The following is a 15,631-nucleotide window of genomic DNA, read 5'->3' on the forward strand; positions in this document are numbered from 1 at the left end:
CCAGAGATTTATCTAAAGTCAACCAGTAAGGAAATTGTAGAATCATAAGTTAGAACAAAATTCTCTAAATACAAAGTAAAATGCTTTGAAACCCTGATGCCCTTAAATCTAAATTAAAGATTCTTACTTTTTGACGGCTGAGGATAAATTTATGGAAACACATTCTTAGCTTTAAATTTTTGCTTGATCACACAATTTAGAAAAGTCTCCACTTGATTCCTATGGTATAATAATAAATTTGGCCCTTTATTCCTCAAGTATGTTTGCAAATGCAGTACCTTTTTGGTCTGCTGCATTCCCATGAGGAAGACAGGTATAGCAGTTACATGCCCACTGTATAACAAAGACTGTGAGCCAAAGGATGTAAGAGATTTGTGCAGCATGGTAATGTGCTGCGAAGTGACATGCTGGTCTCCCTATTCCTAACTCAGCATTGTTTCACTAGACTATAATGCATCCACAAGAATTTGGTTGACATCAAAGATGATGGGATAGAATGAAAAAATAAATAAACAAAAAAGGATCAGGAAGGAAATATTCAAGTCATTTAACAGTAGCTCCCTAAAACTTTCCAAGCCAGTTTTCTTCTCTGTAAAATGAAAATAATTATGCTACCCCGACCTACTTCTTAGAACTGGTTTTATAAAACATAATGGCATTGGTCTATGTTCTTGGAGTTGGTGAAGCAGTTTAATATTTTATGTCACTTTATTACTCATATTATTAATGTTATTAATTCTTTAAGACAAAGTAGGACATTAATTTATACAAGTAATCAGGGAAAAGAATTAAATCCTCCAGCAGTCTGAGTATATATAGTAATTCAGTTAAAATGATTGACTTAAAGGCTTGTCCAGATACAGCTGGAATTTCCTAGCTGTTCAAGGTAGCCCTGATTCTCCAAACCAAAAAAATCCAAAACAGAGCCGAAAAAAAGATATTCTTACCACCCTGAGGAAGGAGAATGTTGGGGTAAAGGGGGATAAGAAAGGCATAAATTTAAATAGTACTCCATATATTCTGAGTAAAAATGATCACGCCCAGAAAAATCTCTTCTTCCCTGAGGGAAACTAAGAACAGACTCATAACAGTCAAGTGTGCAGTGATACTATGTTCTGTTTCTCTTGTCAGAAGGGATTCAGCCTTTGAAATATGTGTAGCAAAACTGCAGATTTCAGTTTCATGATTAATGAACTAAATTACATTTTATTTCTTAAATGTGTTGAGGATTCATCCTGTGGTCTTCCCTCAAACTTGAGTAGAGCTGCTGAACAGCACATCTGGTTATAGGCAAAGAGCTCTCTGGGTGGTTCTCCTTTCTTTCCTCAGAATCCTCAGAAATAGGCAATGCGGGGAACTGCAGAAACTTTTATTGGGCAAGTGTGGTTTTTTAATCCTTGAAAATCATGATTACTCTCTCTGTTCCCCCTTTCCCATGAGAGGGAGATCAATTACTAAGATATATCGAATTCATAATTTAAAAATTTTTTTCCACACGATTTTACATCACTTGATAATACTTTCCCTAAAGAAAATATTTGCATTCATCAGGCAAATATTTTAACATCAACTTGCCTGGGAACGATTTTTAAATACACTTCATAATAACAATTTATATTTTCTCTGCAATTATCACTTTAAATAAGGGCTGTGGCACTGTAGCCTTTTGTATATGGATAAATGCATTATTTTTTTTTATTTTTGTAAGTGCTTCTCCTATCAAAATACACTATTGTGTGCTGTCACTAGTCTACCTGCTCATCATCCTACAAGGTACAGAGAAATAAATGTCGTTTTCCTCCTCCTTTTTTTACAAAAGCATTGTATGAGTTTTAAAACATTGAAAAGAAAAAGAAAAAAAAACTTATAAAACGAAAAGTCAAGAGCCAGAGATCTACAATAACAGAAAATGTACAGTCCCTTAAGACATTTTCTCCTTAACAGTTTTATGGAGCTCTTCCTTACTAAAACTAATTTTTGGAGCAGTAGCTCTCCAACTGTGGTCCCGGAATGTCCTTTAAGTATTATGCAGGCTTTTCCAATTTCAAAAGGAGACATGTGCTCATGTCTAGGGAAGGTTCCCAGCTAGAACAAGCAGAAAAGAAAAAGAAACTGTTTACTCTGAAGGTCTTTACTGCTGGGAGTGGACCCCCCGGAACCCGAGAACTCTGGGAAATGGCCATGACGTCACAGCTCCCACAATCCTTGGGGAGGTGTTATTTGTTGTTTGTGTGTTTGTTTAATTTTTCTGATAAGAGCAAGTGGGCTACATGTTTGTGTATTTTCTTAATTTGGGGTGAAACTCAACCTTTGAAAATGGGATGAAAAATTCCTCTGTTGATTTAAGAAAAATTGGTAATGGAGAATGTTAATATAAAAATTGTGTAAAAAATAAAAAGGAAATATTTTAACACCAAACTACAAACTGCGTCTATTTCGGGGTAGTGAAATATGGGTGACTTTACTTTCCCATTTAAACTTTTTAATGTAAAATAATACATTTTCTAAAATGAGCATGTATTGCACTTTGGCATTATGCTTATATTTAAAAAAAATTACTCGCAGCTAGAAATTGCAAAAACAGCAGAACCACACTATACAAAAAAAGAAGAAGAAGAAGAAGAAGAAGAAGAAGAAGAAGAAGAAGAAGAAGAAGAAGAAGAAGAAGAAGATCTATTTAATTTGCTTACTGCAGCTTTACTATATACACTGTGGAATATGCCTCTCCCCTACTCCCTTCCCCCAAAATCTCTAATCTTAAGAAAATCCTCAAGGTTATATTAACAACCATAATATATTTAGAAAATAATTAAGCAATACTTGTAAAAGCGCTGATTATTTCTATAGTAAAAGCATCGAGGGAAGGGGTTTTCTTGGTCTAAAATGAAGCTGAACAAGCAGCAGAACCTTGAAAGGTAGCATGGGTGGGTTTGCAAAAAAGAGGTACAGAGCATGAAATTTCCTATGAGAAGTCAGAGAAGCAGAAAGGGGACTAGAGGACATGGGGAAATGTCCTAGCCTAACTAGCATACTAGGGAAAAGTAGGGGAACAGTTCTGTTCTCTGTGTGAATGGCAGGTTGCTGGGACATGAATGGAAATATAGACTATAAAAGGTGATTAAAAACAAAACAAAACAAAACAAAACAGGACAAATAATTTGGTCCTGAGAGGGAGGCAAATCATGAGAGACTGTTAACTCTAGGGAACAAACGGAGGGCTGCTGGAGGGGAGGTGCGTAGGGGGATAGGGTAACTGGGTGATGGGCATTAATAAGGGCATTTGATGAAATGAGCATTGGGTGTTGTGCAACTGATGAATCATTAAATTCTACCTCCGAAACTAATAATATAGTATACGTTAATTAAGTTGAATTAAAAAAAATTTTTTTAAAGAATAAAAAGCAATTGTGAGTCCTAAAGAAGAGAGCCATGATTTTTAAAAAATGTGTTTGTAAAAGAATGCACTAGCATGCCTTATATTCATTCAGCAAATTTTCCTTGAGTATCTGTTATATCCACGCTGTGCACCACCTACAGATAGGAGGACAAATATGGATTCAGGGAGACCCAGTTAGTTAGGAGGCTGGTACACAGTACAGGTAAAATATCACAGATTTTTAAGAGGAGATGGATTCAGGTGATTTTAGAAGGTAAACTTGTTGAGATTTGGACATGGACTGGACAGAGGTAGAAAGGAAGGAGTCAGGATGAGTCTGAAATTTCTGAGTTTTGCATCCCCATGTTGTGATACAGAAAAACAGGAAAAGCTGTAAGCGGATCAGACTGGGGAAAGGGAGCTCATCGGTGCCATGTTTTGTTTTTGAGTCTGAAGCACTTCTGTCACGTTCACATGGAAATGTTGAATCGGTAGCTGCACATATGGACCTGAAGTTCTGCTGTGAAGCCGAAACCTGGGAATCTTCAGTATGCAGATGGTTGCTGAAACGGTGAGCCTGGAGGAGATCTCCTAGGCAAATGGTATAAAGTGGGAAGGGGAGCGGAGGGGACCCAGTGCTTTGGCTGGATTTGAAAGGGGATCCACTAAAGATGGGGGGGTGATTCTATCACTTAAGCATTCACTGAGCCAAGGCAACAGTTTAACAGCTATCCCAGTGGTATAGGACTACTGTGATCCACACCGGTATTTAGGGAAGTAGACCTGGCAGAAAATGGAAAGAAAGTCACAATGTACGTAATTCCTGAGTGTTACCTCCCACTCTGGATTAATGACAGTAAGTTAATGCCCAGGTATAAAGCATTAGATTCAATACCTATTTCCATTGGAACTTTCAACTTATATGTATTCATGAGTTACTGAAAAAGAAACGAACAGTAACCAGCTCCCCAAACCTCTACTCCCAAGAAGTCTCTTAAGTGGGCTATTATAAAACGAATTATCAGAGAGGAAAAACACATGAAAATGCTTGGTTGTGTTATATATCATTGAGCTCAACGGCTATCTCCTTTTCTGAGGATTCTAGAAAACAGCATTTAGGAGGCGTCCATGGCCTCTAGGCACCAGTTTTCTCGGCAGCACACATCTCTGGGACAGCCAGTCAGGGCACAGGGCATGCAGAGAAGACAAGGATGGTTGACAAAGGCAGGAGGCTGGACACTGATTCCTCCAGGCCCAGGCCAAATCCTCCAAGCCCTTTGCACACTAGCATGAATTTGTGTGGATAAATACAATGGAAACTTGAGCAAATGGGGTTGTCTCTATATATATCCAAAGTGCTGGCTAGGCCTTTCACTTTGCCTCATAGTCAAGCTGATTAAACTTAGCATATCCTGGCTCAAATTCTGATTGAGTCGGGCCCCTTGGCCTTTAAGTTATATATCTGAATCTTCTTTGAAAAGATTTGGCCTCCCCATATATATTTAGAGTACTGGGAGAGCGCCCATCTGTTTTTATGCTTATTTATAACTACACCACCTTCCAGCACTGTGAGGTCCTTTAAAATATGACATGACTGATGATGAGAAATTAAGTGAATGGGGTGAATGTTCTTGCTCTCAGACAAACGTTTGTGGGAATGCAATTTCCCTTGCAGCTCTGGCCTGGCACTTCTGTTTCTAGTGAACACCCAAGCTCAGATGATCTTGGAAGGTATGTATTAACCACCAACTCTACGAAGAAGACAAAGTATTCATTCTGCCAGTTTGTTGCTCCCACTGTTGCCTTGCCTTGTTGACCTCCAAATTCAGGGTGTGGTAGGGAGAGAAGTAGAAAATCCCAAGATTTACAGAAGGGGGTTAAGAATTTTCCTCATATGTCCTGTAAATCACTTGAAACTCTTGCCCAAAAAGGGAGGATGAGTGGAAGTCACTGTCTCAGCCCACACAAGACTTGGGGTAGCTATTGTCCTTCCTTTGAAGGAAAGAGGGTATCCCTAAGCCCAGGGCCTACCTCTAGGATGGCCAGGGTCTGCCCTATGTGAAGACTGGGGTCCGATGAGGGTGGGTGTCTGCAGCTGTTCCTAACATGCCGCACTCTAGCTCTCCAATCTACCCCTCCTTCTTCAAGCACCCGGAGTTTATATGCAGAAATGTCTCGCCCACCTCCGCAGAGACAAACGCTCTCCTTCCCAGGCACCATCCCTAGCACCCACTGACCCAGGGTCATCTAGTCCCACTAGGGAGTACAGGGAGAGCGCCCCTCCCCATTCCTGCTCGCCCTGGAATCCTGAGCACCCTCATTTCAAAAGCAAGCCTGCAAGCTAATTCCATGTTTCTGTTAAAATGCGTGTCTAGCATATAGTTATGCAGTCCCTGGAGTGTCTTCATGACATGGATATTTCCTATCTTTTGCTACTTGTATAGAAGGGTCTTCCAGCGTGTCGCTCTGCTGACAGAGTCCCAAGTTTTCTGAAGGCAGGGTAGGTCCCTCCCAGGCCTAGGAGGAATGCGCCCCCTTTCGGTAGGAGAAGGCAAGCAGAGGCGCGTCTGGCAAAGCTCGCGGGTACATTCCACCCTGCCGAGTTGCACCTCAATGCCCTTGGATCTGGGAGGACGAGGGCTGAGGTGGGGAAGGGGTGTTTGCATCTTTGTTCCAGTCGGGATGGAGGACATTAAAATCTAAGATACTGTCGAGTTCTGCTTTAAAAGTTAAAATTTTCTTCTTCACTGAATTTCTGTATTAACTCTTCCCTACTCCCTCCCTCCTCCACCCCATAAAAATGGTGAGATTCCATGAGAGCCTGCTATTCAGACCGAGTGCGATCTCTATTTCTGCACAAAAGTTTCGGTATAGTCTCTCCTTGCCCGCCCCTGAAGACCATTTCCAAACGCTTGCAAATAGCTCCAAGCAGACAAAATAGGAACCAGAGGACCTGTCCTTGTTCTTTATAATAACTCGAATCTTGGGGATTCGAATTAATACACATTTTTCAAATTCATTCCTCATTTGAAGCTAAGTCTGGGGAAATCAATAGTAGCAAAAATAAGCCTCAAAGTTCTTGGGAATTAGAGCTCTCTCATTCCATGGTGCAGCAAAGGGGCTGGGATATCCATTACCTGAGGACTGAATTCTGGCCATGACTTTATTCCTATATCTGAGAATTTACAGGAGCAGCAGAATCCTTAAGATTCTGATTGTCCTTGGACTCTTCTGAGAAGTTGTGTGTGCGATTGATTTGTTCTGACAAGTTTTCTTTATTTTCTCTCATAAAATTTCCTCCCCAACCACTGTTTGTGTTTTTGTTCCCCACCTTGCCCTTAAAGTGACTATTATCCTTGTACTCATCTTCCTAGATTTTTTTTTTCAAGAAAAGTGGCTCCAGGACAAGTGAAATGTAGTGATTTTTGTAAAGTCTAAATCTAAAATCGATAATTCACAATTTTCTGTACAGCTCCTTCTGTAAGGCTGCCTCACTAAATTAGACAAATGACCACACCAAGAATCTTCTAATATTAGGACCAGGGTGGAGACATCTTACTCAAAAAGTTCTACAGGTGGAAAACAAACCCGCTAACCCCCAAACACCAAAGACTGTCTCCTCAGATATCTTGGCAATGTATCTCCGCATTTATTGACTTAATAAGAAACAGCATTTAGAGAAAAGGAGGTTGTGGCAGTTTGTCGATAATGTTTTTCTATTTGAGATCGTTTTTAATGAGTGTTGTTAGCCTGCTCATCAAGCTATTTGAATTTACAAGAATCCAAATTCTTGTGGATTAAAATTAATGCTGTCGACATAGACATCCTCTTTGTATTGTTGAAAAGAAAGTTAAAGGACACCAAACCTATGGGGGTGGTACTGGGCCCTGCATCAAATTAAAACAGAATTCGGAGCAGAGCACCTAATCAGATTACAATGGCGTGGACTCACAGGTAGTTCTGTAAATGTTTGGACACCGAGTGGACACGGGAAGTTAGCCCCTTATCCCAGTATTTCCTGTAAATATCTAATCTCTAGCTCAGAGGAACACTCCAAGAATCCTCTTGATTCACCTTACGAATTGGTTTGAATAAAGGATGCTGAGCACCCAAGTTTTACTTTTTCTCCGGGGTGGAGCTCTTCCCCAAGAAACTCTTCCACCCCTTGCCAAAAAAAAAGAAAGAAAGAAAAAGAAAAACGCAAGATTTATCTCCTTCTCTATAAATACTACTCCCCCAATTAAAAAAAAAAAGTGATTCCTATGGCTTCTTCTAACTCCATCTCTCAAAGAATAAAAAATAGATTTTCTCAGAACCGTTGAAAGCTGACCCCACCAGGAACAGGAGACACGCGGGGATCGCCGTGCACACGAGGCGAGCACAGACTTGCAACACCCCTGTCCCCAAGTCCCCTGGCGCCGCTGTGAGGGAGCAGAGTTCTCCTGGAGCTAGTGGCCTGTTCCTTTGGCGCGCCCTGCTGAAGGAGGGAGCAGGTAAACAGGGTATTATAGGAGAGGAATTGTAAAAGAAACACATCTTTTAAAATAAAAATCAAATGGACCTCTAGTTGAAAATCTACAGATAACCATTTAAAAGTGAAAAAGGGCCTCGGAGGTGGCTGCCGGCGGGGAGGGCCGTTCAAAACTCGGATCAGAGCGAATCGGAGCCAGAGGAGTAGGAAGGTATCCTTGGTTCTGAAGCTGCTGGAGTTTTTTCGCAGGGGAAGGGTGTGTGTGACATCTTGTTGGTTTGGAGATGATTTATTCACTCCTGCTGTAAAATCTAAAATGACGCCCCTGGGAAGAGGAAGGAACTGCCGGGCTCCGTGTGATCCACGGCTGCCTGCCTGATGCTCCTATGTTCTGACCTAAGCATGTGGGGGACTGTTAAAGCCGCTGTGCCAAAATGCACGGCTGCATGACACCTAAGGTGCGGCAGGGCGCTCCCGAGTCTCGGAAAGGGCTCCATCCGAGAAATGAAGGGGGGTGGGCGGAGGCAGGGGCTCACGTCCTCTAGAGCTGGGCGATCTGGAGCCCCAGAGAGTATTGGCTGCCTGGGGCCTCCGACTAATACGGACCCAGATCCCTGACCTTCACACTCCAAGCTGCCCTTCTACCCCAGGAGGGTGGGAGTCACCAGACAGTCCATTTTTTCCAAAATATGAAGAGGAGGCCATCCAGCGCCCTGCCCCTGCCTGTAAGATAAACAAGATTTACCACCTCTTCTCTGAACTTGACATGCGACCGTGGGGACTCAGTGACCTACCTTGATCCTGGATTTCACTGCCTCCTATAAAGAGAAAAAACTTCCAGGCTACCCTTAAAATGATATATTTCGTTGGCTCCCCTTTGAATCAAGATAATTGAGGCCCAAATTCAGAGTACCAGCACCGACTCCGGGGCCCCAAGGTTGTGCTGCAGAAATTCCTGGCGCCCTAGGTGTTACAAACGCTGAAGCTCCAGGGAAATTGATATTCTGAGGTGTATTCCAACTAGGGAGCACCCTAGAGAATGTTCCCGCTCCCCCGGGCTTACCTCTGGGGTGGTGGTGGGGGTGGGGGGAGTTGGCGGAGCTGGGCCAGAAGAGTGTGGAGGGAGGATTGGGCGGGCAATTCCATCGCACCGCGTTTACACCTCTCCCTTTGTGACAAATCGATTTCCCGCGTCACTGGTCTGCATTTGCAACCCGCCGAGGCCGGGGCCCAGCTGCGCCCCGGTGCACACTTAGTACCAGCTTGGGAGTGTGTGCGTGTGTGCACGCGTGTCTAATTGACTTTCCGTCTACCTTTTTATGACTACATGTGTTTCCAACAAAAGGTCTTATTAGGACAATCTGGTTTCACTAATTTAGAGGTTGGGAACGTGGAAGGCAGGCGCTTTTTTTTTTTTTTTTTTTTTAAGAGTTTGCTGAAGTTCAGATTAAGAAATGACAGCGGGATGCACCGTCCTCCTAGGAGTAGGTCTGCCTATTTTTATGACCTGTTCCTCTTTCCTCTCCCTGGCTTACCCTGTTCTACCCCCTCTTCACACTCCACACTCCCCCATTAGCCACTGGATTCCTAACTGTTAAAGAACCATTTCTTTTAAACACTTAAGGCATCTGAACCCAGAAGTCTGAGACATTTACTGGGCTGGGAAAATCAGTAAAAGGGAAAAGGGATCATTCTACAGAGAGCAAAGTGGAACGAACATCAGCCAAAGGGGAAACAGAATTGTGACGAGGAGTGAGGGAGATTAGCAAGAAGCTCTCGCTTTCGACTATGCTAAGGTCAGCCCAGGTGGTAATTGGAAAATTTGCAGGATTAGTGTAGATGGAACGAACCTGTTTTATTAATTTCAGCTGAAAAGAAAATTTAGTGAGGACATGTTTCCATATAGCTGGAAGAGTAAACCATGTCTTTTATGTGTTTCCCATCTCTTCCAAAGGAGATTATGGTTTTCCCCTCTGGGGTAGACTCCCAGCAGGCTGCAAGGGGCACCTGATTCTTAGTGCCCCTTTCAGGCTCCGAGCTCCGCGTTAGTCCTGATGCCTGAAAACTCCTCTTCTCTCCTCTCCTCCCCTCTCCGATTCATAGTCTGAGCCTCATGGTCCACTGCAGACTGGAAGCCTAGCAGGGCCCACCGGTCCTCACTCAAGTAGCTCAAAACAGCTCCCTCCGCAACCCTTGATGGGGGACCCGAGGACTAAGGACAAGGGTCCTCCTGGACACTATCGCCCCACTTACCAGTCCTTCCTATTGTCATCTCAGAGATGAGTGAGGAGGTTTAGGGAACATTGCTTCTAAAAGCAACAACTATTTGTTAGAATAGGCCCCAGCCATCTCAAGAAAGCAAGGCCTAGCGTGTTTCTCTGCTACTTTCAGAAACCCAAGTGTCGGTCACTCTGTCCCCATCACCTCAGTTTGCATTTCTGCTACCTCCTTCTAAACTGTCGACCATCCTTCCTTAAGCATCCTCTTCCTGGCTGGTATTCTACCTTAATTTCCTTTCCGGGCCCACTCCCCACTAGGCCTCCTTACTCCTTGCAACTTGGAGATGTGTGTGCTCCAGAATGCAGCGGGCAGGTACCTGGAGATTTCATCCCCTTCCCTCGGGACACACGGTCCCCAACTTCACCCGCTGCCCTTTTTTTGTCCTTGAGCACCAGGGCGGACACCACGTGCACTGCGCAACCTCAGCCACACCAGGCCTGGGTCTCACAGGAGTCAACCTGGGCCGCCTCCCCGCCACCGTGGGCCACCTCTGCCTCAGCTTCGAGAGTGCTTCTCAGCCGGCCTCCATAGCCCAGTCTCCTTCCATTCGCACTAAAAGGCCACCACGAACCCCGAGCTCCCTTCTGGTGGCGTCTCCTTGGAGCCAAAGGGCAGGAACGGTCGGCGTCCCTCCAGCCCTGTAGTATGCTGTGCCCATGGGGCGGCGCCGGCCGCCGGGGCTTGCTGTGGCCACTGGCCTTGGGCCTGCTTTTCACATCCCTCTGCTTGTTTTAGGGGTAAAGAAACACTGGCTGGTCTCTCCTGCCCCACCCTGGTCCTTTACGCAGCAGTTTCTTCACGACCCTGTTTTCTGTTGTGGGTGCAGCCTCCAGTTTTCCGAACAGTGATAAATGTTGCAATTAATAATTAACCATGGCGAAACAAGACCAGCAGAAGGTGCAGAAATCAGTGAAGCTGGGTGATAGGCACTTGGAGATTCCGAACACTATTCTCCCTATGCTTTGCATATTTAAATTTTCCCTAGTAAAATGTTTAAAAGCAATCACGTTATTTTGCTGTGCACTTTCCTGGAGTTCAAAGTGTCTACGCAAACAATTAACTCATGCTGCAGTATGAACAACGCACCCCCCCCCCCAGGCACCAATATCTTCAACAAGGAAGCCTCTGCGTCTGTGCCCAGCCATTACCTGGGACTTGGGGACACCAGGTCTTCATTCCTCAGAACTGGCCGCCTTTCTCTAGTGACAGACCAGGGCAGATTATTCTCAGTCTAAATTCCCCATCGCCTTCTGCCTCTGGGAATACCTAGGGTGGATTGACCCCAGTTCGATTTTGGCTAAAAACAAAAACAAAAACAAAAACAAAAACACCCTGAGGGGATTCTAGGTCTGGACCAAGGAAACTGGGCAAGGGGCAGGCGGCCTGCCAGAGAGAGGGGCTCTCCTTGCCGCCTGTTTCATTGAGGCATTCTGGGTTCCCACCGCTTTGCCAGGGCCTTGCATCCAGCTGTTTCTGGGTCCTGTTTGCTTTGTCTATCTATTTCCTGAGAGTCTGATATTGGCAATTTTTTTTTTTTTCAAATGATGGCATGCCGGCGGGGTCTCCTGTTTCCAGAGGTTCCAAATTTGAACAAAATAACAGTCTACAAATAATGAAATGGAAAAGAATTTGCCTCGTTTTAAAAACTTCCAGCCAAGTTCAGACTCTTGAACTCTCAAGGAGAAAATATCAAGCCCCATGTCACCTGGGATGATGCCGGTGACAGGTCTGTTACAGACTCCAGAACGTATGGATACACTTGGGAGTCACCTTTTAAGGTACGGTTAATAACGCCAGGCGAGATTTCCATGGGGGCGCGATATCAGTCGGGAAGGATGGGAAAGGGAGACTGCATGGACTTTTCCGGAGGTCTGAGGGCCAATAGGGAGAGCTCCTCGAATGTGACACCAGGCTCGGCATTGGAGCCCGCACTTCCCCCGCGCATCTCTCTTGTGCGGGACGGAGCGGGGCGGGAGCTCGGGTTTCACCCCAAAGGACACTCCCTTTGCTTCGCCCGCGTCTTCCCGAGGCACAGGCCTTTGATTCTGCCGGGGGTCTCAAACCCATCTGCAGGTGGAGGGCGGCAACAGCAGAAGGCAGAGAGCAGCTTGGCTGCTGGGGCTGGACGCTCCAGCGCGGCCCCTCCCGCACGCCCCGGCCTTCGGAGCCCGCGCTCGGTGTGCCGCGGAGTCGCGCGGGTCTGGCTACTGTGCGCGGTGCCCTCCGCCTCTCCGCCCGCCTGCCCCCGACCCACACTCGCGACGCGGGAGAAGTCCTCCCGACCCAATTCGGCATTTTTAATCCGCTGCCTTCCCAAACACGGCAGGCTCCCCGACTTTACACCCTCTGCGACCTTTTCCCTGCCAGCCCGGTTGTCCCTCATGCAGGAAGACCTGACAGCCGTGCTCGCCGGGGACTGAGGGGCAGCCCAGTCGGCTTCGGCGAGAGTCCGCGGAGGACAGAGTCCCCAACCCCGATTTCAGGGCCTCGGGGCCTCCCCTGCAGCGCCCGCCCGGGCTCTGCCCGCCCGGGCAGATCCCTCCTTTCATCATCCTTTCCTCCCTGTCTGTGACTGGCCCTTCCTCCGGCCACTGCCACCACCTCTCCTGGCCCCCGACTTTCTCCCCCTGGTCCGGGCGGGCTCCAGGCGCCCAGCGGGTACCCTGGCCCCCGGTCCCGGACACACACTCCCGCGGGCATTCGTCCCTCACTCACTGTCCTGCTGTGGGGTGTCGCTGCCGCTGGTGAGTCCCGGCGACTCCAGTAGGCTTCGGCCGGCCTCGCCCACGCTCTCGTCCGCCTGCGCCGCCACCATGTCCCCGGCTTCCTCCAGGTCTAGCAGGTGACTGACGGAGAAGTTCTTTTTCGCCTGCAGGGTGTCGAGGTTGCCTGGGCTGTCCAAGCGGCCGCCCAGCGCCGGTTGCCGCTCCAGAACGTGCCCGTAGCTGGAGGTCATGGTCTCCCCCTCCGATCCCACCCACCCCCCTCTTCCCGCTCGAATCAACACCAAACGCTGCGGGCGCGAGGGGGGGAGAGGAGCCGAGTGGGGAAGAGAGAGGGGGGAGTGGAGAGAGAGAGAGAGCGGGGGGGGAGAGAGAGAGAGAGAGAGAGAAGGAGGGGAAGGACAAAAAAAATTGGAAAGAGGGCGGGGGACCCCCTTCTGCAGAGCAGAGCGTTTTGCACCAACAGCCTTCGAAAGCCTCGGTTGCTTTCCTGAGGCCAAGTCCGGCGCGGTCCAAGGATATAATCCACACCAAAAAATAAAATTAAAAAGTCACCCTATGTTCAAGTCAGGAGCAAAAAAAAAAAATTCCTTCCAGCTCTCCAAAAGCGTCCACAAGCACACACTAAAAATAATAATAAGGGGGAGAAAGGAAAGGGGAGGCCAGCAGGGCGGGGGAGTTAGGCAAACAGAAGAAGAGAGAAGAAGGGGTGGGAGAGAAGAATCAAAGTGGATTTTTTTTTCAAGGTTAAAAAAGTTATTCCCAGGCAAGAGTTCAAGCACCAACAGAAGAAGGCTTGTTCCAGCTTTAAAACATCTTCAAGAAAACGTGTTCCCCCTCTCTGCACTCCTGTGGATTCTCAGGAGTGACTAAAGTTTCAGGAGGAGAGGGTGATGTCTTGCAGATGTATTGGAGAGCAGGATTCTCACTTTACTTTTCGTAAGAAGGAAAAAAAAGGGCTTCAAGAGTCCGAAGGAGGGTGGTGGTGGGGTTCCCCCCTTTCCCTTCTCGCTCTCCCCCTCTTCTTGCTGAGCTCCTTTTTCCTTCTCAGTTGGATCAAGAAGCTCTCTGGCACTTCAAAAGGCACAAACTGGCATGCAGAGGAGGCTTTGTAGGGAATACAAGAAAATTGGAGACCCCTGGGAGGGCAGATCTCGACTTAATAGGAGCCTGTAATTACGTGGCAAAGCCTTTGTGCGGTGCCTGACGTTTTACAGACCCCCTTTCTCCATCACAATCTCCTTCTTCCTCCTTTCCCTCGGACCAAAAAACAGTCTGATTAAGAAAACCCCCTTTGCCAACATCTGAGCCAGAGAGAAAGAGAGAGGGAGGGAGCGAGAGAGGGAGGAGGGAGCGAAAAGGGAGGGAAGAGAAAGCGAGAGAGCCCCTTTGGATTTTTAAAGTAAAGGTCTAATTATCATTCCCCTGCAATAGTATCACGGGGAGAAAAGACAAACTGAAACCCACAGTCACTTCAAACGGGCTGATTATATTGCTTGGGCATTAACTCCTCCAGATTTGTTTAAGATCCTGTTGGAAAATCTCATTTGCATGTTTTGATAACAGCTGCGGGGAAACTTGTTGGAAAAAATCCACAACTATCTCAATCAAATTTTCTTCTCTCTCTGCCCTTTTTTTTTTTTTTTTTTTTTTTTAGCGTTTCCTGCAGTTCTAACAGTTTTGGGGGGGTGGGGGTGGGGGAGTGTCTGAGAGAGAACGAAGGAGAGAGCAAGCAAATTAAAGCTATGTTTGGCTCCGTAGAGACAGCCTATTAAATAATGTAATAAAATAACAGGAGCGATAATAATGGGAGGCTCTCCCACGCTCTTCCGCGAACCAAAGGCAGGTTAAGGGAGATCTAGAAGGCGCCGAATCGATTTGAGCCTCTCGCGCCGCTAGGAATCCCGGGGCCAGGGCAGTAGGAAATTTACATATTTATTTAGCTGGAGGAAAGGACTCTAGGACTGTAGCATAATTGCTCCCTCCTCCCCCCACTCTGGCCAATTTCGTAACCTCTTCCGTGCGGCCAAGGTCGCTTCCCTAGGCGACAACGCTAAGCCGGGAGGGTCGCGTTGCCCAGATGAGAAGGAGGCAGGGGCATTCCTGGAGCGAGGGGCCGGGCTAGGGTCCTGCGCAGTTCACGGTCCTACCCGGGTGCCTGGGAGGGCGGGGGAGGGGGCGTAGGAGGAAGGACAGGGAGGGATAGAGGAACCCCCAAGTCTACGGATAATGCTGTGCCGTCCGTCTGCTGAGCCCTAACTTGACAAGGAACAGAGAGGTGCTGAGGGATTTTTTCATGACCTGTTGGAATTTGGTAACAGCTTTAATAGTCTCATTAGAAATGAGTTACTATATGACGAGTAAGTAAAATATTAAGCGCTTATTTGTGGCATTTTATGTTCTTCAAACATATATACACACACACATACATACTTTCCCATTGGCTTGATTACTAGACTTTTCCCCCCTTTTTCCCTTCTATAGCCAAGAGGCTCGACTGGAGAGAAAGGGTCCGAGTGTGTGTAAATGGTTTCTGGGCTCCAAACGGCCATAGTTAGCCCAGAACTCCCAGCCCTGATCTGGGAAAAGAACATTTGATGCCATCAAAGGGCTGCAGATTGAAACCAGATGTGCTCGCCTCGGTTCTTTCCATGCATTTAATTAAGGAGCCGGGATGGAGGAGACTTTTTCATCATTAGTCCACCCACTCCCCCCACCCCCATTTCCATCCCCTCGCCCTCCCCTCCTGCCCGCTCGCACCCCCGACCGGGAGCCCAAAGC

General features: G+C 46.7%; 1 protein-coding gene and 1 long non-coding RNA gene across 5 annotated transcripts in view; one reads left to right on the forward strand and one right to left on the reverse strand.

The window, feature by feature from the left end:
- The window catches only part of PRRX1 (paired related homeobox 1), an 80,285-nt gene extending 65,998 nt beyond the window's left edge, over nt 1–14,287 (reverse strand). Inside the window, exon 1 of one of the 4 annotated variants that reach the window (XM_064594335.1) lies at nt 12,843–14,287. In XM_064594335.1, the coding sequence (XP_064450405.1) occupies nt 12,843–13,083 (241 nt within the window). In that variant the 5' untranslated portion in view covers nt 13,084–14,287. The remainder of the gene's footprint in view (nt 1–12,842) is intronic. The other 3 variants (XM_045877473.3, XM_045877472.3, XM_045877474.3) reach the window with 3 other exon arrangements.
- LOC123846248 (uncharacterized) overlaps nt 11,758–15,631 on the forward strand; it is a 40,834-nt gene continuing 36,960 nt past the window's right edge. The window contains exon 1 of the long non-coding RNA XR_006791235.2: nt 11,758–11,905. This is a non-coding gene — a long non-coding RNA (uncharacterized LOC123846248). The remainder of the gene's footprint in view (nt 11,906–15,631) is intronic.

This window comes from Mirounga angustirostris, unplaced genomic scaffold, assembly GCF_029215605.1.
Source record: "Mirounga angustirostris isolate CCGP_5_RB_7025 unplaced genomic scaffold, mMirAng1.0.hap1 SCAF_6, whole genome shotgun sequence".
NCBI lineage: Eukaryota > Metazoa > Chordata > Mammalia > Carnivora > Phocidae > Mirounga > Mirounga angustirostris.